The sequence below is a fragment of the Strix aluco genome, chromosome 25, assembly GCF_031877795.1.
Source record: "Strix aluco isolate bStrAlu1 chromosome 25, bStrAlu1.hap1, whole genome shotgun sequence".
Classification (NCBI taxonomy): domain Eukaryota; kingdom Metazoa; phylum Chordata; class Aves; order Strigiformes; family Strigidae; genus Strix; species Strix aluco.
In genome coordinates this window covers 5,646,555-5,668,709 of record NC_133955.1, presented here as the reverse complement: position 1 = coordinate 5,668,709, position 22,155 = coordinate 5,646,555, and the positions used below count along the sequence as shown (strand labels likewise).

The 22,155-nt window shown below is 58.4% G+C and overlaps 2 protein-coding genes across 4 annotated transcripts in view; both read right to left on the bottom strand.

Moving 5' to 3' along the window:
- SOX13 (SRY-box transcription factor 13) overlaps window positions 1-17,824 on the bottom strand; it is a 42,311-nt gene extending 24,487 nt beyond the window's left edge. The window contains exon 1 of one of the 3 annotated variants that reach the window (XM_074850225.1): window positions 17,744-17,824. The gene's annotated coding sequence lies outside the window, so the exon portion shown is untranslated. Of the gene's footprint in view, window positions 1-1,221; window positions 1,345-17,743 lie in introns of those variants that run through there. The other 2 variants (XM_074850223.1, XM_074850220.1) reach the window with 2 other exon arrangements.
- Window positions 17,825-19,434: 1,610 nt separating this feature from the next.
- On the bottom strand, window positions 19,435-22,062 carry SNRPE (small nuclear ribonucleoprotein polypeptide E). The gene is made up of 5 exons (XM_074850401.1): window positions 21,932-22,062; window positions 21,715-21,741; window positions 20,745-20,807; window positions 20,429-20,507; window positions 19,435-19,722 (listed from the first exon to the last, which is right to left on the bottom strand). Exons 1-5 carry the CDS (start codon window positions 21,983-21,985, stop codon window positions 19,667-19,669), a joined length of 279 nt encoding a protein of 92 aa, XP_074706502.1. The 5' UTR covers window positions 21,986-22,062; the 3' UTR covers window positions 19,435-19,666.
- Window positions 22,063-22,155: the final 93 nt, after the last annotated feature.

Genomic DNA, 22,155 nt, shown 5'->3' with positions numbered 1-22,155 from the left:
CTGCTGGGCAGCAGCTTTGACCCCCAGAGACCCAAATTTGCCCAGGACGGGGCTGCGAGGCGCAGGCAGGACCCGCCATGGCCACCGGGGAAGACGGAATAATCTCTGTGACGAGTTTCATCTGCTCTTGGGTCTCAGCAAGTGACGGGGTTCAGCGCTGAGCCACGTCCCAAACGCTCTCTCGGGCCGGGCGTTATCGCCACGTTGTCCCCGCGGTTTGTCGGAACGACCCCAGCCCCCTCTTGGACAGACAAACAGCCCCCACGGGAAGTTTTCCTGCGTGGACCCCACACCTGCTCGTGGGGCTGGCTGGGGTGACGCTGTCACACCGGACAGAAATCGCCTCCCCCTGGCAAAAAGGAGTCGCGGGATGGGGCAGGGGGGTCCCAGCCATCCCCCAGCGGGGGACAAGGGATGGGGACCCCAAACCCTGAACACCCGTGACCAGCCCCACGCCCTGAGGACACACGCGTGTACCAGGGGCCAGGCCCGTCGCGGGGTCTGGGCCAGCACAGCGTGTCCGTCTGTCCGTGCACAGATGACCCCCAGAGCTGTGTCTGGGGGTGGGGGGCTGTCACCCCCCCCCCGCATCCCCGACCCAGAGCACCCCGTGGGGGTCGGGACAGGGGGATGGGTCCCACCGGGTGCCACGGGAAGGGGTGAGAAACCTTCCTGGGGGGGTGGTGGGACGGGGGTCCAGGGGAGGGGGCTTGGGGGGGTAACCCCTTGGTAGCCAGGTCAAGGGTCGGCGGGGGGGGAGGAGGATGTCGTTCATGGATGAACCCCTTGCCTGCCGACCCTGTGCTCTCCCCCCCCGGGGGGGTTGTCCGTGGGTTAACCCCTTGCCTGCTGGGCTTTCCCTTGCCCCGGCACTGCTGCCGGCGAGGTGGGGGGGGGCTCTCGGAGGAGAGTTTGCAGCCCCTGAACTTTGCAGCGGGGACGGGGCGGTGCGGAGGACGGGCCCTGCACCCCCCCCCTTCCCCTTTTTCCTTCTCTTGTTTAAGCAAAAGGGCTTGGGGGAGGGCGGTCCTGCCGGGCAGCCCCCAGAGCCCCGCTGAGCCCCGCCGGGGTCGGGGACCGCGCCCCGGGAGGATGCTCGTCGCCCCGGGAGGATGCTCGTCTCCCCGGGGCCGTGCCGGTGGCCCCCCCCCACCTCCGAGCACTGCTTGTGCTCCCCCCGCCCCGGGCCGTGCCCCCGCCCGTGCCCTCGGCCACACTCACGGCTCCGCCGCGCTGCAGCGCTGCGCCCCGGTCCCCGCCGCCGCTGCCGGTGCTGCCGCCGGTGCCGGTGCCGGTGCCGGTGCGGGCTCCGCCGCCGCCGCGCCCGGCTCAGGTCCGCTCCATGTCCCCAGCGCCTCCGGTGGGAGCTGCCCCGGCGCCGGGCGGAGAGAGGGAACGAGGAGGAGGAGGAGGAGGAGGGGAGGAGGAGGAGGAGGAGGAGGAGGAGGGACACCGGTCCAGCCAGCCAGCAGCCGGCTCCGGGGCGGCCCCTCTGCCCCGTCCCCTCCCCTCGGGACCCCCTGCCCCGCCGGGGGACCCACGCGTGACACCGCCGGCAGCTCCTGGACTGCTCCCACCCTCTGCCCTGGAGTCTTGTGGTGGGGCCGAGACCCCCCCAAAAGACTGAGGGACGACTCGGAGGAGTCCCGGGACCCCCGTCCGTGCGGGGACCGGTCCTACCCGCTCCCAGCGAGGGACTGGAACAATGCCTGGCGTGCAGAGCACAGCCCGCAGCTCCGGGGAGAGTCCCAACACCATGGCACGCCAAGTGACGGACCCCCAAACCCGGCTTCCAGCCTCCCCACAGCACCCCCAATTCTTGCTCCTTCGCCCAGGAGACGAGGGATAACCCAGCTGGGAGCTCGGGTGTAGAAACGGGGCCCTGCCAGGGCCTTCGCTGCCCTCGGCCGTCGAGGAGCTCGCCCCGCACCCCGCATCCCGCACCCCACCGCTGGGAATGCCATCACCCGCCTTCCTGAAGGGAAAAAAAAAAAAAGCTCCATTTGGAGCAAAACGGTGCCTCAGCTGGAGAGCGAGGGGGGTGGTTTGGAGAAACAAATGTTGACAAACAGTTTTTTCTGTATAATGAAATCTTTAAAATGTTATGTCAACATTGAAGGAGAACTGTTTACGTTTTATCAACCGGGAAAATTCCCATTGACTCGAAGCCGTTTCCTCCCCCACACCGTTATTTTCTTCCATGGGAATTTCTTTTCTCCAAACATTGTTTTCACCCGGTCCCAGGAGCAGAAGACAAGAGCTCAGCCTCCTGGGACTCCCAGCTCCCCCAGCCACCACGCACTAGCCAGGAACGGGGGGTTTCTGGAGGGGTTCGGGCACCCGCACCCCAGATCCACACACGGCCTCCCCTCGCCCTGTCCCCAACGCACAGGAATGAGTGGAGCTGGGCAGAGCCAGGCAAGAAGTTATCTGGGAGAGTTTCCCATCTGGCATCTTCACCCGGAGGATTAAACACGAAGCACGACTGTGTTTGGAAACCAAAGGTGGCAAGTGGGCTGCACCCACAGACCCCAAAACATAAAGGAGATCAGTGATACATGCTCCCATTTCACAGATGGAGAAACTGAGGCCCAGAGAGGACACAGCGTTCCTGGGGCTGTGCAGCAAGTACCAAACATGCAGCAGGGCAGGATGCAAAGGCAGCTCCTCCTGCACCAGCCCCCCCCCACCCCCAGCCCCTCTGAAGCCCCCTCCCCAGGTGGCGGGGGGGACTAGCTGCCCCCAGTGCCATCCCATGCGCCCACCAAAACCACCAGCCCCTCTGTGCTGGTGCTTCGGCTGCCAACTGCTCCCACCCCCGTCATGGGAGAAGACCCCGAGAGGTCACGTGAGGGAGAGGGTGATCGGCAGCCAAGTGAGCGCCGAGCGCGCTGGCGAGCTCGCAGAGACCTCCGTGTGCTCCTGGGGCTGCGGCTGCCCCAGCGAGGCCCCCAGAGCCACTCCAGGGGCAGGAGGAGGCGGGAGGCGCATCCCCCAAACTGGACAGGGAAACAATTAACAAAGGGGCCGAGGACCCGCACAACCGAGCCAAAAAAGAGGGAGCGGGAGCTTTGTTCGGGTCGTCATAGCAACAGCAAGGCCGGAGCAGCAGCCATGGACTTTCACTTTCCTTTCCTTCCTCCTTGTCCCCAGTGGCCGTGGTGGCCGTGGTGGCCTTCCCTCAGTGCCTGGCAGGTCCCCCCAGGTGCTAGCCACACTGTGGTCCCCTGGGTCCAGCACCACAACCCAGATGGGTGCCAGGAGGTGGTGGCCCAACTGCCCATCCCCAGATGCCACCATGGGTCCTGTCCCCATCCTGGCTCTGCTCCTCCCTGTGTCCTCTGAGCCACACCAGCTCCACCAGCATCTCCTTCTCTCCATCCCCAGGACCTGCTGGGCATTCCCAGGACCTGCTGGGCATCCCCAGCACCCATGGGGCATCCCCAGGACCTGCTGGGCACACCCAGGACCTGCTGGGCATTCCCAGAACCTGCTGGGCATTCCCAGGACCCATGGGGCATCCCCAGAACCACAGACACGAGGTGTCAGGATGGACACGATGGTACAGAGACAGTCCCCGTCCTTTCAGACGGGGTCACATGGGCTCCTGCTCCGTCTCTCCCTACCTGGCTGCACCCAGGCGAGCAACCAGGGCTGCTCCCACCCTGTGATCCCTCCCTCAGCTTTTTGTTCCCTCAGCAGGAGGAAGCCGGGACAATGGGTGGAGGGACCAGGAAAGCTGGTGAGGGCAAAGATCCCACTGCTGCCAGCACAAGGGGCACGGAGGGGAAAGGCACGGCCAGCGCTCGCCTTCCTTTTCCCAAGCCCCCCACCCTGCTGCGGAGCCTGCGGGGCCGCTGGCCGAGGGAGCCGTGCCTCCCGCTTTGTGCTGGCTGTGAGTCCCGGCCTCCCGATCGCAGGATACTGGTGACTGAGTCATGGAAATGGTTCAGACAATGGCTTGGCCCCTTTATAACTGGCCGGAGGGGGCAAAGCAGGGAGAACAAATCCGACCTTGCTTCCTGCGCGGAAGCGGGCCCATTGTTTGGAAATGGGCATGTGCTTTGCTCCTCACCAGCCTGGGAAAGCTGCAAAGCGATTGCTAATGGGGAGCAAGCAGTGTGGGTGCTGCCAGCTGCCCCCGTGGCTCCCCGCCTCAGGCGCTGCCTGTGAAAATTGAGGGAAGATGTGGATGGAGGCGCTGCTGGGGGCTGTTCGGTCAGCGAGTAGCTCAGCTGGCCCAGGCTGGCATGGTGAGAGTGTCCAAGCTGGTGTGGTGACAGTGCCCAGGCTGGCGTGGTGGCAGCACCCTGGTGAGCCATGTGCCAGCTCAGCTCCTCGCTGTATTGGAGGGGTTGGACTCATCAGGCCCCTCTCCTGCCTGCTCCCATCAGAGCTCTCTTTTGCAGCATGCGGTAGAAGATGGGGTATTGCTGGGCATCTCACAAACACCACTAACCTCCCCCAGAAAAATGAGCATGGTGTTATCCTTGCGCTGGCCCTGGGGATGCAGAGCACCCCAAGAAGCAGGCCCAAGGCTTCAGGCGAGCAGCAGCACAAGCGGGGCCAGAGGAAGGAGAGGAGCCAGGGAGCAGCTCGGGAGCCTTGGCCATCCAGGGACGGGGTCCAAATCTTCCCCAGCTCCCATCTCCAGACCTGCCTCGTGCATCCCACGATACCCCTATGCCTGCGGGACGGGGGTGTCCCCACTGCTCTGCTCAGAAAGCAGGACTGTGCTGGATGGACAGAGTGAGCAGAGGGACCCAAAAAGGTCCCTTGGAGACCAGCAGACCCAGCAACAAGCCCCAGGCCGAGAGGCTCCAAGGCTGGACATGCCCCGGTGAGGCCAGCACCGTGTCCCCGGCCGTGCCACGCCGTGAGAACCGGCTCACCGGGAGCCATACCAGGCGCACACACTCTGGTCTCGCATGGACAGACAGACAGACATCAGCAGCCCATTAAAGCCAAGTCGATATGACAATGCTGAGAAGCTCAGACCCTTGGAACTGTGATGGCCCTGGGGTTTTCCTGTTGTATCTCGCAGTCCATAGGGCTGATGGACGTGGCACGCTGAGGGCTCCGCTGGCTACCTGTCTCGCCCAGCTCTCTGCATCCCCAGGCGATGGGCAGCTTGTCAGGATGGTCCTGTACCCACTTTGTCCCCCCTAGGTGCTGCTTTTCCCTGTGTCTGCCTCCCCGGCAGTGCTCCTACAGCCCCTGCCTGCCTGCTCCCCCTGGTTTTGGGGCTCAGGGTGGGAACATGGCTGGGCCCTGTATGTTGGGGGCCGATCGCTGTGAAAGCAGCACACCCCAAACCCTCCCCGAGCTGGCAACTTCTCCCCCTGCTCCCCACCCAGCGCCTGCCCTCGTGGGCTCCTAGCAGGGGTGGTGGGTGAGCTCCAGGAATTAACCTAACCAATTATTTCCACCCAAACACCACAATTGATCCTGGCCACTTCAGAGGCGTTTCCAGCGGCTGGGAGCTCCGTGCTGCCTTCCTCCCCGCCGCTGGCAGTGCCCGGCTACTGCAGGGAGTCAGGGCTGTGCGAGCGAGTCCGCCCACAGCCTAACAGGCTCTAATCTGAGCATAATAAACCCAAGATGTTCCAGGATTGCTCTATGGGGAGCGCACTCGGAGCAGCACAGTTCTTAGCCAATGCTCAGAGAGAGCTCGTCCAAAAAGCAAAGTAAAATTGAGCAAATAAATGATTCTGCAGGAAAGCAGAGCTGGAGCGGCACGGGTTGAAATTGCAGGTGAACTCCAGCTGGTGTCTGAGCAGAAATACCTGGGCAGAACATTTAGAAATGACCGAAATGCTCCCTGCGGCAGGCACAGCGCAGGATGCTGCAAATGTTTGGACACTGTGTTAAAATCCTGCGTCCCACGGCCCCGGCCCCCTCCCTGCGCAGCCGCCAGCCTCTGCCGGGGCGATGTGCGGTGGAGGAGGGTGGCTCTGGGCAGCACTGCCCGCAGGCAGGACACGAGGGAGATGCCACCACCGGGCTCACGGGGAAGGTGCATGACCAGGGCAGGTGATGGAGAACAGACCCAGAACCGGAGCCACATTTTGGGGCTGAAAGGGGGATTTTTATAAATCCGCCGGCTCTCCGGCTGCCTGAGAGCCTGCCAGGTGGGCACCTCCAAAAGTCACCAAAATCACCCACCACTTCCCAAACTGTGGCAGCGACAAGCAGCCAAAGCTCCCCCAGGCAGAGCAGAGTGCCAGCTCCAGGGGGGCTCCCGTCCACCACCACTGTCCTTGCCCCATGCCGGCTGCCCGACCCGGGGGGTACCCACCGTGTCCCCCCACAAGGCAGCACACGTAACACAGGCGGACCCGTGCATGCCAACAACCCTGCCAGGGACCTTCAGCTCCAAACAGGGATTCGATGGGGAGAGGAAACAAAGCGGCATCGCATCTCTGTAACTCCCTATTCCCAACCTGAATGCCGTTGTTGTTTTTAATCCAGGCGACGCGAATCGTCCTCCCCCAGAGCACAGCCCGGCAGGCTGGACCGGGCGAGCCACACACGCAGCCCCGGCCGATGGCTCCTCTGCTGAGGGAAAGCCACGGGGTGGGGAGGACGCAGCCAGGCAGCCCCCCCAGAGCATCCCCGGCCGTCAGACGGGGCAGGGGGTTGCGCCGGGGGAGGAAAGCGCAGAGGGGTGATGCTGAGCGGGCTGCGCGCCGGAGGGACGTGTGGGGAGGGAGGGGATGGCCGGACCACACAGCGGGACGGGAGGGGGGCCGCGGCCGGAGGGCAGCGCGGGAGCAAAGCCATGGCCCCAGCCTGCCGCCGACCCCCACGCAGCGCCCGAGACGGCGCAGCACTGGCGGGGGGCCGAGCCCATCGCCTCCGATTCAAAGGCGAAACTGGGCTCCTGGGGCCTCCGCTCCCAGGCTCCGGCGCCCTCCGCCAGCCCGGCTCCAGCGGGGACCCGCAGCACCGCCCGTGCCACCCACCTCCCACCGGGCCGGGACCCTCCAGCTCAGCCCCGACAGAGGGGCTTTTCTTGTCCCCTGCCTTTGTTTTCTATTTAGTGCTTTTGTTCTCCCCTCTTTGGTCCTTTGTTCCAGCTTGTCCTTTGTTCCGACGCCTTTGGTTTCTCTTCCCTTTGATGCTTTGTCACTCCCTTCATCTTGGTGCTTTTCTTTCCCCGGGTTTTTAAGCTGGCGGTTGTTTTCTCTCCCCGCTCTGTGCTTGGCATTTTTATCCTTTCTCCTGCCTGGTCCACTCCTCGGGTCACATGGGCCCGGCCCGGATTGTCTTCAAATCCCCATTTGTCTTGTTTTGGTGCCTGGATTTCCCTGCCTTTATGTCCTTTCTTAAGAGACTCTTAGCGATTTCTTCTCCTCAGTGAGGAAAGTAAGGGGGGGGTCGGGGCTTAATTAATTAGCGAGTGTAATCTTTAGATGCGTGGCACTGCGGGACGTGTGGAGCATCATTATTATTGTCATTAGGATGTTAAGGGTTAGCGAGGGTTTAAATACCAGCTAATTGCAGCAAAGAACTCCAACTTTGCAAAATTATATCAGAAAGAGCCAGACTTGTTTTCACCCACCAGGCTTGGGAGAAGAGAGAAATTCCGAACACAGGCAGAGGATGAGCAGAGGCAACACATCCCAGCCCCAGCCCTGAGGGCCGGGTGATGGTCGGGAAGGGCTGGCGGGAGCGAGGAGGAGTGAACTGATGCTCTCCCCAACTCTCCCAAGAAGACCAAAGAGCATCATCCTCCTCCAGGGATTTTAAATGCAGAGATTGGTGACTCTGGGGCATGGCAGAGCCCAGGGGAAGCACAAGGGCAGAGCTGCTGCCTCAGCGAAGCGGGTTGAAGTCCCCAGGGTTGGTGATTTTTGCTGGTGCCCATCGCACAGTGGGGCCGATGCAGCCTTTGGAAATAGGGACTTGCAAAGGGTTTGGCCTTGTCGAGCTCCTGCCGTGGGCAGGGCAGGACGCAGATCATGGGGCTGCTTCTCCGACAAGCCACAGAGGGTACGAGGGCTTTAGCTTCGGGAGAACGACTGTTCCTGCGCTCGCTTTGCACCTCGAGACACAGCTCAGAGCACGTGTACAAACACAACCACAAAATCAGATAGCGGGCGGTCAGGATTAGGGAGCCGTTTTCCTATGAACAACTTCAATGTTAAGACGCTGCCGCTTTGCTTTGATTTAGTGCCCTAAATATTCCCCCCCCAGCGCCGTGTCCTCAGCATCTGGTCGTGCCACGATTCGCTGGCCGAGAAAGAAAGGGCAGGATGCAACCCTGCTCACCACGGCACCTCCGAGACGTTGCATCGCTCAAATGGTCAAACCATGGTCAATTGAAACACAGGATCCATTTTTACGAGCCCCGAACCACCCCCCCCGCCCCGACAGACGCCATCCCGCACAGGTTTAAAGCAGCTGTAGCTGCACAACAGCTGTTGAACGGAGGAAGCAGCCAAACTTAGCAACAGGATGTACCCTCAGATAACGTGATCAATATCAGAAAATGCAGCTTTTCAAGTGAGAGCTAAACCCATCTGCTAAAACTGGGTGTCTCAGGAGATCGGCACCGATACGGGGCATCTTTGACTCTGTCTTCACAACACCCTGATTTCTCCTTTCCCAAGTCTCTTACAGTAACTGGGTGATGTCCCCACAGTCTGTGGCAGCTCGCGGTGGCGTGGCGTAGGAGGGATGGCTTTCCGAGTGTGGGACCAGAGGAGGAAAGGTCACGAGCATGCCAGGAGCTCCAGGAAGGGACGGGCGCCTTGTGGGACCATCCCTCCCTGCCCAAATGGATGGCTCCAGCTGGATCAGAAGGCATCTGGGTGCTGCAGAGGGGGTGCTTTGGTGACATGCCCTGCAGTAACAACCCCACGCTGTTGTTAAATGAGCTGATGTGTAACCACACCAGAGTGACCCCGGGCTCCCCACGCAGGCAGCCCACCACCAGGCAGGACCAGACATCAAAACACAACCGGGAAGGCCCCGAAGGAGGGTTTTCCAGGCAAGAGCTGGATAAAACCTGTACCAGCCCCACTCACGAAGCCCACAAAGCATCGCAGGCGCAGCAAGCGAGGTCTCCATCGCAGGCATGGGAGCAGCCACACACTGGCTCCCATGGCACATCCCAAGGGCCCACTGCTGATTTACACCAGCTGAAGGTGCGGGGTGCTGGGGCCAGCGATGGACTGGCAACCTGCACAAGCAGGAGGCAAGACAAAGAGGGTGCAGAGCAGAGCCCTGTCAGCCGTGGCAGCGCCCGCACAGCTCCTGCCAGCCCCAGTGTAAGAAGAGAAAAGGGGAGCTGCCTGCCCACCCTCTCCTGTGGCTCCTGGTTGTGCCAAAAACCTGAGCTTGGTGGTGGCAGGAAGAGGCTGGATGGGTCGGGGACATCCTCACCCAGGGCGGACAGACTCTGCTCGGGCAGACAGCCGTGTCCGAGCACGGCAGAGCCGTGACCTGCAGATTAACCCCCCCAAACTGTGCCAGCGCCTCATCTCACCGGGGCTCGGTGACTCCCCCACGGCCACGGAGCAGGGGACGGCGGAGGGATGCCAGGGAGCCATGGCTGGCAGCTGTGCCAGCACCCTGAGGGGGGTCTCAGCCCAGTGGGCACCTCTGCCCCCAGCCGCACATTTCTGAGGTCAAACACTTAAGCGCTTGAAACAAAAGCAGACAGAAAAAGCCATCTTTCTGGTCTGCCCGGTTCTGGTTTCAGGCCTGTAAGTGCAGCTGGCTGAATGCAAAGCTGAGCGTTGATAAGCCCGGGGCATGAGTCATAAAACACACCGCCCCAGAGCCCTGGGCTCGTACCGGGCTGCCGGCCCTGCCACGGCTGCCCAGTGGTGCCGGGGGCCCAGCCTGGCCCTTGCAGGAGGCAGCACCCGACCGATGCTCATCCAGCAGCGAAACGACCCTCCCTGGCATCGGCGGGTCGGCCCAGGCAGCTCTGCCCACCCACCCCCTCGCTCTGCCCCGCTCTCCGAAGGGCTGAACCTGTTTTTATTACAGAGCTGGCACAGGGAAGGCAAAAAAAGAACCAAACCCCCCTCATCTCTCTATCTGCAGCCATGCAAGGAATATTGTTCAGCGCAGCACAAAAGCATCCCTGAAAATAGAAGCGCCAGGGCCAGGCCTGCCAGTGGCTGTGTGAGATAACGTCTACTTGCAAACAGTGTGCCTTTGTGCCGCTGTCACTGTCCCCATTGTTCAGGAGCCTATTGCCTCGGGGATATTGTTCCCTTCTTTTGTCTCAGCCCGGCTCCTTTTTGTTTGACTTTACTTACCATTTCATTCCTCTCCTTTGTGCTGGGGTTCTTTCTTTTGTCTCTCTCTCTCTCCCTTTTCTCTGTGTGATTTGTATTTAGCAATTGTTCCCGGCCTGTTGGAAACACAATGTACTCCGGGCTCTTTTCTCTCCTCCATTCATTACCTATTCAGGTGGGTTTGTCTGCCCATAGGTAATGGGGAGGAGCGGGGGCCTCCAGGAGCTCCCGCGCCTCTGAACGAGCGGGGGCGCAGGAGGAGGCTGGCGATGGGGACAGCGGGGTGCCCGTGTCCCCGAGCCCAGCACCGGGTTCCCATCTCCCTCCATGACAAGCCCCGGAAAAAGGACAAATCGGCCCCCAACTCGCCGCTGCCCCACTCTCAGCAGATGAGCCGAGGATGCTGCCACAGACGTGGTGGTGGTGGCCGTGAACCACATGCACAGCGGGGACGCAGAGGCACGGAGAGCAGCCCAGGTCCAGCGCGCTGCCTGCTCCGACTGCCGGCACCAGGACAGGGATCTGAGCCCTTATCCACACCGGATCTGAGCCCGGCCAAGCAGTCCTGGCCCTGGCACTGGTGGCCCCTGGTTAACACAACTGTGGCTCTTCCCCATCCCTGCTCTTCAGGACCCAGTGAAGGGACAAGGAGAGGATGCAATGGCAGGAAACATCAAGACTGCCTTGCAGCAGCAATCCCACCACCCAGTGCCTCCCCCCAGCGTCTCCCCCATGCTGCATGGCAGCAGGATGCCCTTAGAGAAGGACCCTTGGGGCTGCAGGGTGGGCACCCACCCCCCCCACTGCCAGCCACCAGTGGCCAGGGCTGCTGCAGCCCATCCGGCAAAGTAGGGAGGGGTTCACCCCTCTGCTGCAAGACAGCCCCCAGCAGCTTCTGGAGACCACAGGCATGCAAAGAGCGGCTGAAGGCTTGAGCCTTGGGATGGCTGGATGCGGCCAGGAGACAGAGGGAATTGAGCAGAGGTGACTGGAAAGCAGCTGAAAGGCTCCAGAGGTGCCCCAGCTCCTGCAGGATGGGGGGGGACCCCTTGCACCCCATCCCCTTCTGCCTAACTCCCCAGGCCCACACTCCTGCGGCGCATTTGGGGTTGCCGGCAGCGACTAGGGTGGGCACAGCCGCTGGGGTTGTTTCTAACCCCGGGAGGAGGATACACCAGGAAACCTTCAGGGAGTGCCGTGACGGGAGAGCTGACAAGTGGCCATCCCCGGAGACAACAAAGCCCTGCTGTTCTCCAGGGCACGGACCACATGACCTAATGGGACTTTTCCATCCCTCCCGCTGATTAAACCCCCGAGGATCAAAGCCCGCTAGAAGCCACCTCCTTCTCCTCTCAGGCACAACCCGCGCAGACGGGGAGGCCACGGGGACCCCCGAGACTCACCCCACGAGTGAGGGATGGGCGCTGTGCGAGCGGGATGGGGGGGACGGCGAGCAGCAGCGGCGGGTCCTCGGGGATGGCGTGAGCCCCCGAACGCAGACGGCCCCGGGGCCGCAGGACGGGGCTGGGGGGGGTGGGGGGGGGCGGGTGGGGGGGGGCGTGCCTGGGAATAAAGGGAGCAGACTGTGGTCTATTGTTTCATTGTTATGGCTTCAAAGGACAATGGGGCATTGTTGTCTCTGGGGATCCCATTGTTTGCTTTCGCTGCAGATCCCAGCCGCGCGGTGGATGGAGGTTTCCCGAGGGCCAAGCAGGCTCCGTGTGTGGGACACTAAATAATGAGGCAGGCATGTTTCCTTCCCCACCCCCTCCCAACACCCTTCCCAAAAAGGCACGGCACGCTGCAGCCCGCCTGTGCCCGCACAGGCCAGGGCACGGCCTGGCACAGCACGGGCAGAGGCACCAGGACCACCCATCCGAGCGGGGAGCGCGCAGAGAAACCCCCACACCCCACAGAGATGGGGCGAGAGCAGGGAGGGTTCACCCCGGAGGGGCTGAGGTCGCTCTCTCCATCCCTGCCGACTCCAGCTAAACCTGTGCCAGGGCGAAGGGCAAAAAAGACCCCACCAAACCACCCAGCATTTACGGTGGGAGCTGAAGCCCGTTTGCTGCCAGGAGCAGAGCAGGATGGAGCCACCGCGCTGCTGCTGGCCGGCAGCCCGGGGAGGTGCCCAGGCTCCAGCCGTGCTGGACGGAGCTGTGGCCTCACAGCAACATCCCGATGTTTTTGCTGCCTCCTGTCATCATGCAGCATCCCCAGACACGCAGAGCAAGGGGCGTTTGCTCTGCTCTGCTGCAAAGCCCCACTTCTCCATCCGTGCCAAGGAAAAGGTACTTGGTGCCATCGAAGGGACTTGGGAAAAGAGGACGCGGCCCTGGGTCCTCCCTTCACTGTTTGTGCAGCACCGCAGGCCCAGGATTTATTTGCATAGCTCCTTCCTATGTAAAAATAAATCTGGGTGCTATGAAAAAGCTGGGGGAGGGGGAAGAAGCAGGGAGCCATCTCCAGCCCCCAGCTGAGCCCTCCGGAGCCTGCCGCTGCCCCGGCACATCAGGCGATGCCGGAGGTGGGCTGGGAGATTGATGGAGCAGGAAAGAGATATGGTCTCCCCAGAGACACCCTTTCAGCGTGAGGCTGCTCACAACAGCTGGGGAAGGGAGTAACTCAACCAGGGAGCCCAGGCTGAGCCCCGGGAGGGGGCCAGGGCTGGGCAAAGCAGCGCTGGCACGCTCAGCTGGGGGAAGGGGACACACACCCTGCGGAAAATCAGCCTGGGACAGTTTCGCTACCGTGCCCCGTCACTCCCGTTGGGCTCAGACCCAGCGGATCCCCCTCCCCAGGGGTCCAACCAGGTCCCAGACAAGCTGGAAGAGCTGGCTTGCATGGCCAGGCCCCCCTTCCCACACTCCCTGGACCGCAGCCCTGTCACCGGAGGGCTCAGAGGCTGCCCAAGGTCTGGGATCAGATCAGCTGCCGCTGAGCATCTTTCCCCACTGCCCAAGTGCACCTTGGTGCTGCCCAGGCACCAGCCAACCCCCTGGTCTTGTCACCCTCAGAGGGAGAAAAGCCCAGCCCAGGCTGGCTGTAGACCCAGACTAAGCTCAGCTTGCAAGGACGAATAACAGGGTTCAAGTTTTTCAAAGAGGGAAGCAACTGCAGCTAATAAAGGTATAAATTCATCTGGGTTTGTTTGTGTTTTAATCCTGGGAATTCCCACTGCTTCTAATCAGAAGACGAGGGTGGACCTTGCCTCTCAAATGCCTCTAAGATTAATTTCTGGAAGCAGCACCGAGGGATTTGTTTGGGGATCAATAGAAGCTATTTGGGAAAAACAAGCAAGGTGTGATAAGAGACGCTGGATCTTGGCACTGCTGCGCTGCCAGCCTCTGACTAAACCCCTCTGCTCCCCTGGGCCTCGTGTCTCCACCGTGGAGCAAGGGCACGTTTCCTCCCTCGAGGAGCCCGGCTGCAGTCTGCAGAGGCCAAGCATGCCGGCTACCAAGGGCACCCATCCCCTGGGGTCTGCACCCTGCGGCCCTGGGAGCTCTGACGCCGCTTTGGTTGCTTCTGCCGTGATCCCTGGGGCTCCTGGGGACTTGCTCTCATCCTCTCGAGCCGCCAGCCCGGGGAGGGGGCAGTGACCAGCTCCTCTTTGGGGCCAGACCGACCCCAGCCTGGGCGCACACAGGTCAACCCGTGTTTGCAACGTGCCAACACGACCCCAGGTGCTGGCAGGAGCTGGCAGCGAGCCCACCCTGCTCCGGGGGCTCTTTCATGCTCCTGGCAAGTGTTATTTATACAAATGCGCACACACGCACACACATAGACACACACGTACACGCTCTCTCCCCCTCGAATAGTGCAATTTCCTCTCAGATAAAGAGCTCCTACCGCAGCCCCCCTTTCCCTCTTCCCCCAAACTTGTGCATGTCTCACGCACCCATTTCGGAGCCCACCTTGGGCTCAGATATTATCTCACTTCCTCGATATGACTATTAGCTCTGTTGTTGATTTACGATAAAGGGATGGGCTCCAAAACACTGTACTTTGGGGAGGAGGCAGTGGTGCAACACGGTCTGCCGTGCCCCAGCTGAGAACAAAGCCTTTTCAAGAGCGGATGCTGGTACCTGCTGTACTGCTAACTCGACAGCCCATCTCCACCAAAGCGTGGCTCCCGTTGGCACTGCCCTCCTGTCCCCCCCACACCTGCACGTGGCAAGGCGGGGGGGGGGCCCCCACAGAGCTTGGGGCTGCCTGTGCTCCGCAGGGTGACAAGCGCTCGAGGGGCAGGGAGCAGCTCTGCAGGTGCCACTGACACAAAACCACGGCCAGGCACACGGGATGTCCCTGCCGTCCTGGTTTCAGCTGGGATAGAATTAATTTTTCTTCTTAGCAGCGAGCTCAAACCACGACACCTGCGTAGTGGGGGAACCTGGTGTCTGGGTCAAACGCTCGGGGTACGGCGTCTGGTCAAACTTCCCCTCTATTTTGTAGCATCTTCATGTATAAAACACAACTGAGATCCGGCAACCCTTCAAGATCCCTCACCAGCTGGACCTGGCCTACTTCTAGCTCAGTTTACGAAGTGAAAAACAACCACCTGAATAGTCTCCTTAACTTTGAAGCCACCCAACAGGGAGCACAGGGAAGGAGAGAAGTGTCCCTGGAAAACTCAGATTTATTTACAAACCAGATTGCCTGGCAGCAGGAGAGCCACAGAGACAGCAGGTCGGAGCACAGCGCTGTTCCACTCAGCTGAGGACATCACACCACTCCATCAGCCATCCCCCCCCAGGGGACTATTAGATATTGCTCCTATTTCACAGACAAGAGACTGAAGAATAGCAGATAAGGCAAAATGCTGAAAAGCAGCAGCCAGAATCAGGGCTGGACCTGCAGGAAAGCTCAGGCTGCTTTTGAAGCTCTGGCCCTTGCAGTAAGGCAAACCCTTCTGCAAACCTGATCTCATACATCTTTTCTGGTGAGACTGGCAAAACTTGGACTAGGAGCCGAGTGTCCCAGGTCTTAAATACGTGTGACTAAAATAAGCTGCCCAAACCTAAAGCTCTCCCGTGACTTTGTTTTACCACGTCTATACCCCAGATCCTGCGGTCAGAGGACAGCCTGCCCCACGGAGCGGAGCTGTAAAGAACGATCGATCTCTCTGCCACAGATAAATTGGCATCGTTGGGGGAGAAGCCCAGAAAATGTTGCCCAGCTAACGGGTGATGCTGTGCTGGGAGGGAACACGACCCAAAGACAAGTGCAGGAAAACTGGGCTTAAATATTGCAGCTTGAGGCAGTGGAGGGAAAAAGCCCTATGGGAACACGGTTGTCTTTTGGGTGATGGATTCTGCGACGACACCTTGGTCTGAAGTGCGTTCAGGCTTTTGTGCATGGGGAATTAAGGCACAACACCCTCCCCGAAGCCCAGGTTACTGCTGGCAAGAAAAGCAGCAACATCGACCAACTTCAGCGAAGCAAGTCCAGCTCCTCGCACGAAGGGGCCTGCTGGTATGCGAGGCAGCGGCGCGGGGGGGCGGGCGTTGCTGCTGCTAATGTGGCAGAGTTTCCCTGCTGAGGGCAGGCAAAATGCCCATGACTCATTTTTCCAAGAGATGTTACAAACAATAGTAACGATGCCCCTGGTGGGTATGAATGTGAAAAGGCACGACGGGGGGGCAGCCATGCTGGGCACCTTGTGTGTGGGCTGCCAACGGAGGGTACTGCCACGAACAAAACCTGCTGGAGCCAGTTTTTGGCATTGTGTGCGACAAGAGCCCTTCTGCAGGGACTTTGGGGGGAAGAAGGGCGAAATGGCTGCCCAGCAAACTCCTCTCCCCACTGCAGCCTGCTTGCGATGGGTACCAACCCTGCCTTCAGCCGAAGAGGGGACCAGTTTTATTGCCCAGGGAGAAAAAGGGCAAAACCAATCCCAAACGGTTCCATCCCCACGCAGGACTGGAACAAGAACAGGCAGGGAATTTAGGAAAGCATTAGAGCACTTTAAGGCTGCTCTCCCCGAGCTCCTGCCTCTACCCTTGACACAAGTTTTCCATATTCAGATGCTGCCCTAAGGGCACAGCTTCTAAGCCGTTTGAAGCCTTGACCTTCCACTGTTGTCTGTTTGATACTATTATTTTTAGGCACACAATCCTTAAAACATACCAGCACTTGAAATAAGCTCCCAGATAATGGGCACTAAAGCATGAGGTGGCAAGGCTTCAGGAGAAGGGAGCTCTGCGGGATCAAGGGTGGTGGCAGAGCGCGACGGAGGGAAAGGTGGTTTTCTCCTCATACAGCCCACACAGTTACACATCCCATCTCCCTGTTTACTTATTTTACAGACATTCAGAAGGTTACAGGCCTGAAAAGATGGTAAATGCTGAAGGTAGCCCAAGCTCAGCCAGCAGCCACGGGCTACACAAGGTGTCTGCTCCCGTTTGCGGTGCTCCTGCCGACACAGACCTGTGTCCTGCCCGAGGACGGAGCCCACGGCGTCCCACGCAGGCTGAGCAAAAGTGCAATTGATGCCTTTCAAGAGCCCTTCCAGGCAGCTGCCTGGCTCAGAGGTTTAGGTTCAAGCATATGTAAAATCATCCCAGAAATTATTGCATCCTACCAAAGAATCACGGAGAAACTGTTCCCCTCTGGGAAGGCAGGACCACTCTGCCTCCCTCCTTGGGCGGCTCTTTCACAAGCACAAAGAGTCTCATCCTGCAAAAGGACTGGGCTGGGCCAGGGCAAGCAATTCCCAAGTGCAAAAGGGAAGAAATACAGCCTTTTTCCCAGAACCCCAAAGCCACAGGCAGAGAAAAGGGACAAATATTTACTCAAAGCACCTTCCGAGTGCTGTTAAAGGTGCTAACGCTTTTAAGAAAGAAAAATAAATTAAAAAAAAAAAAAAAAAATCGAACACTGCAGAGCCCCACTTGGATCTGAGTGGGCTCTCATCTGCCTGCCACGATCAGCACAATGGTCTCAAACCAAAACACCGTGTGGTAGAGGGCTCTGTCGTACAGAACCTGTCATTTGTGCAGAAAAAGGTCTCACTCACTCATTTTTTAAGACAGAGCAAGCTCTATTTCTACAAGAGACATTCGGGTACGGTGAGATGGTATCTAAAGCTGCTCTCAGCTGGATTTCTGGTTGTGACAGATACCTGAGTGCTGGTAGCAGTAAGAAAACTTTCTCTGGCAAACCCCACCTCAGACACTTTGTTCCCTACAGCTGCATGAATGCTCCAGCGTGGTTATTTGTGCCACAACACGACATCCCACTGCAACAATTCAGCATGCTGGTGCACTCCTAACAACGCCACCTCAAGGCATCTTCTTCAAAAGGAGCCTTTACATGTCCCCCTCCTCTGACACCCCCTGCTCCCCCCCACCCTCCCACCAGAGGGAAAGCAATTCACACGTTCAGTACAATTTGCAAAAGCAAACACAAACAGGCTTCAAGGCAGCAGAAAGCCAAGCGATGGGAGTTTTCTAAACACAGAGCCCAGCTGTCAGCATTCACTCTACCTTGCTCCTCCTCACTGCCTCTCGCTCAGCCAAAACCAGAACCTTCTACTCCTCATCCCCTTCCGGAACAGGACACCCCAGGGTGCTGACGAGCCGGGGAAGGTGCTGGCACCCAGGAGATCCGGGCACCCTGTCCGGCCACCGCACCATCCGAGAGCAGCCCCGCACCAGCCAGCCCGGTTTGTTTTCTCCCAGGTTGTTCGGGAGCCAACAAAGCTCCTTGAGTGCTGGGGAACTCTGTGTTCCTGCGGAGGCTTATGACACTTTGCTGGAGGGGCAGGGGGAGCTGGCCGAGCCCGCAGCACCCCCTTCCGTCTACCGCACTCTTTTGCAGCCGGTTTGAGTCTCATTCTGGCACCGCGGGGTTCGAGCGGCTCATGAGAAGTTACCTTCTCACTGCCTGCAGCTTGGAAACACTCAGGAAGCTGGAAGGATTTGGGGTTAAAAACATCAGCGAGCGTTTAGATGAGTCAGTGCTGTGGTTTTTATGAGGACAGACAAGTGCTTCTTGGGAAGCCAGTTTTGGCAAAGCCAGAATTGTTTTTGTGCCCAGTCTATGTGCTGGTAATGCCTAGAAGCTCTGTTCTTGGACCACATGCTCCACTGCCAGGCGCTCCTCAAACAATGGGGCTGTGTTTCCTCCTGGACGTCCACACTCGCCTGGACTCTCCTGCAGGCTTTCTGCAGTTTTCACAGCTTCCTGCTGGGGAGCTTCTCCTTCGCTTCTGCAACTCCCCCCCCCACATAATTGCTGCCTATTTTGGTACCTTATCATGAGATGCTTCAGAGCTGATTAGCCTGGACTTCCTTCCTCCCATCATCAACCTACTCCAATATTGACGTTCATTCGCACTAATTTGATAATATCAAAGAGCAGAGGAGCTTTAGGAGGCATTACGGTGTCTTGAAGTGCACAATTTGGAGTTGGCAGCGGCACTGCTGATAAGAATGAGCTATTTCTCCTAATGTCCAACTCTTCTCAAAAAGCAGCTGCTCGCCAGCCACGTGCAAAGCGGAAGGACAGACCCTCGTGGGCTCCGAGCCAGTTTTGTTTCAGTGGCCCTGGATAAACTGGAGCCAAGCAATGCGATGCAACACATCCCATTAAATAACCTTTTTCTGAACAAACACTATTAGTAAAGTTACACACACTTGGAAAGAGAAATGATTACTTCAAAACTACTTTGAAGAGAGTCTGCGTTTTAATAGTCTCAGCTCTTTTGCAGAAACTTAAATACAACAGCCAGATCCTCAAACGGCTAATAAAAATAAACCAACATGATAAGAACCCAACTGATACATCGCCTATCCCAATTTAACACTGCCATGGTTTAATCTAGAGAGTGCCCAAAGAAGCAAATAATTAAGAGATTTAATCCAAACCAACTGCCCTCTCTGCTTCTCTGACCTGAAGATAAAAGTCATTTTACAGGCACGCCTACCAGCAAGGTTTGTAAGTGTTGGATTACTCTACCACAGCCCCAAGTCCCTCGCTAGAACTATGCAACCTCAAGGACCACATCGCTCCAACATCCTGAGCGAGCCCACCCTGTCCACCTAACACAGACGTAACGTGCCAGAACGCGAAGATATTTATCAGAGACCGCACAAATCCACAGCGAAAAATCACTCTGAAGGCATTTCTCCCCCTTCTCTACTCACAGACGGGCATGAGACTGAAAGCAAGCAGATTTATGTTTACAGTTAACATGAAAAATGTTTATTTGCAAAATACATCGTTCATCGTTTCAAACTACAAAAAAAAAAAAAAATATTACTTGCAGAAAGGAACGTGCAGTTTTCAACTCTGCATGCAACCCCAGTTAGGTATAACTTCCTGTCTACTAGCTGGTCCTGCTCCCACTAGCACTTTATTAACTCCAAAGCACTGTAGCCATTATTCTAAGTGAAGAACAACAACTCCTAGTTAGAAACACTTTGAAGAAGGGTGATATTGTCCCCTTTTAACATGATCCGACCTGCAACACAGAGAAAGGAAAGGGAGGATTAGAGAGATCCCAGACTCTGACGATAACCTCATGTTTTCAAAAACCATTTCACAACAGCCAAGGTGTTGCAAGGAGTCACCTCCACAACCAGGGTGTGTATCAGTACCAGCGTCCGTCCCACCGGCTGCGCCGCAGGACTGGATGGGTGGTCGTGCAGGGCCCACAGTCACGATTCACACCACGACATTGCAGACAGAATCTCCGCTCCGCAGCACTCTGTCCCCACTAACAGCCCCAACATGTCACTCGTCACAGTGTTTATCCTCATCAGCGGGTGGTAAGTATTAAACACCGCCACTGAGGTGGCTCCCTGCTTCGACTTGGAGGGGACACAGCAAGTGTCAGACCTGCTCAGGGCCACCTGCGTTAGACAGAGCCGAGAGGAGTTTGGCTGGACCCCTCCAGCCACTCTGGCTGCAGAAAAACCACAGTGCAGCGTGTATGCTGTTACATACGTTTGAAAGACAAAAGCTGGTCTCAGGCAGAGGCAGATTCTCCTGCACATTCAACAAAACCACCAGCTCAAGGAACAGCAGGAACTGAGACCTAGCCACTATCTGCTCACTGCGCTTCAAACTCAACACTCCTCGTGTATTTTGCACTTTAAGGAGTTGCCACGTGGAAAGCTCACGCAACCAGGTCCTGGGCACGGCTCAGGTTACACGTACTGACATACCCAGCTGTTTCCTGGATTTTGTTTTGGAGTGAATCTCCTCTGCGTCGTCCAGCACCAAGTTCATATACTCATCAAAGCCCTAAAAATCAGTAATAAAAGCAGTCAGTGAGTCACGTCCCTCGGTCTAAACCACGATACAAACTATCATTAGCTGTGCTGACACAGGCTGGACAATTAAGACTATCCATTGGAGACACATGAAGTTATTTCCATCCCCCCACACCAGTTTTTCTCAACAGAAAGACAGTTTTACGAATCTGAAAAAAAAAAACCAAAACAATCAAAAGACATAACAAGGGGACATCCTGATACTCACAATGATGCAGCCTTCTATCCGCATGTTCACTTGCTCATAAAGCCACACCTGGATCCTGGACCTCTGCAAAATGATGGAGGAGGAGAGCAAAACAGGAACATAAACACTCCAAGCAATTCTGTTCTCTCCCCTGCATTAAGAAATCCTTGCTACCCACAGCTTCGTAACACTCAAAACAGTAACTCTCACACATGGTTTCAATTACGTCCACAGTTATTTTTAAGGTGTTATACTATGGTGTAAACACTTTATGTGTTCACTGATGAACGTGTAACAGCAGATGAATGTGTAACATCCGGTTGCAAAATCAAATGCCTGTTACTAAGGTAATTCCTTAACGCGAGAAGGAAACGCTGAACTCAGAACTGGCTGGTCTCCTCACGTACCTGAGGGACAGCAAGTTCTTCAGTTCAACAGAAACTGGCTTCGAAAACTGAATTATGAACTCAGAAATACAAATCTGAGGGTGTGGCGCCCTGGTCCCCACACGGGTCTAAGGGCCCTGCACAAAAATCACAGACTGGTTTGGGTTGGAAGGGACCTTAAAGATCACCCAGTCCCAACCCCCCTGCCCCAGGCAAGGACACCTTCCACTAGCCCAGGTTGCCCAAAGCCCCGTCCAACCTGGCCTTGAACCCTTCCAGGGAGGGGGCAGCCACAGCTTCTCTGGGCAACCTGTGCCAGGGCCTCCCCACCCTCACAGGGAAGAATTTCTTCCTTAGATCTCATCTAAATCTGCCCTTTTCCAGTTTAAAACCATTACCCCTCATCCCACCCCTACTCCCCCTGACAGAGTCCCTCCCCTTTCCTGTAGCCCCTTTCAGTCCTGGGAGGCCGCTCTAAGGTCTCTCCGGCGCCTTCTCTTCTCCAGCTGAACCCCCAGAGCCGGTTGTTCTCTCCAGAAGCACCCGGCCCTTTCCCTCTCCCGGGGGGAGGCTGCGGCAGGCCCGCCCCGCCCCGCGGTACTCACGTTCTGCAGGTAGCGGAAGATCAGGTTCTGGAGCGGAGCGTTAAGGACGCAGCACAGCAACAAATCCTCGGCGCCACGGCCCCCGGGGCTGGCACCCGCGGCCTTCCGGGGCCTCCCGGGCCCCACACAGCAGCTCCTTCCCGCCTGCCCCCCCACCCCTCCCTCCCGCGCGGCCCCGCACCCCGCAACGAGCCCTCCCGCGCCCCGGGAAGGATACGATGGGCTGCACCATCACCTTCTGCACCTTCTGGCCCTGCCCGCGGTACGCCATGGCTGCTGCCGCCGCTGCCCGGCACGCGCTCCCGCCGCCGGAAGTCGCTGGGCACGGCGGGAGCGCGCAAGGAGCTCTGGGATGCTGGCGGAGCCGGCCGCTCTAGGAGGCGGGAGGACCGCCGTCTCTACTGCTCGGCGCCAGGCGGGGGGCGAGTAGGAACCAGCCTC

What these genes read in the sequence shown, in the direction of transcription:
- SNRPE (XM_074850401.1), bottom strand. Translation starts at nt 21,985, where the DNA reads ATGGCGTACCGCGGGCAGGGCCAGAAGGTGCAGAAGGTGATGGTGCAG. An exon ending in GGATAGAAGGCTGCATCATT is followed by an intron (nt 20,508 to 20,744) that starts GTGAGTATCAGG and finishes ACTGATTTTTAG; the next exon opens with GGCTTTGATGAGTATATGAA. An exon ending in AAAATCCAGGAAACAGCTGG is followed by an intron (nt 19,723 to 20,428) that starts GTATGTCAGTAC and finishes TCTGTGTTGCAG; the next exon opens with GTCGGATCATGTTAAAAGGG.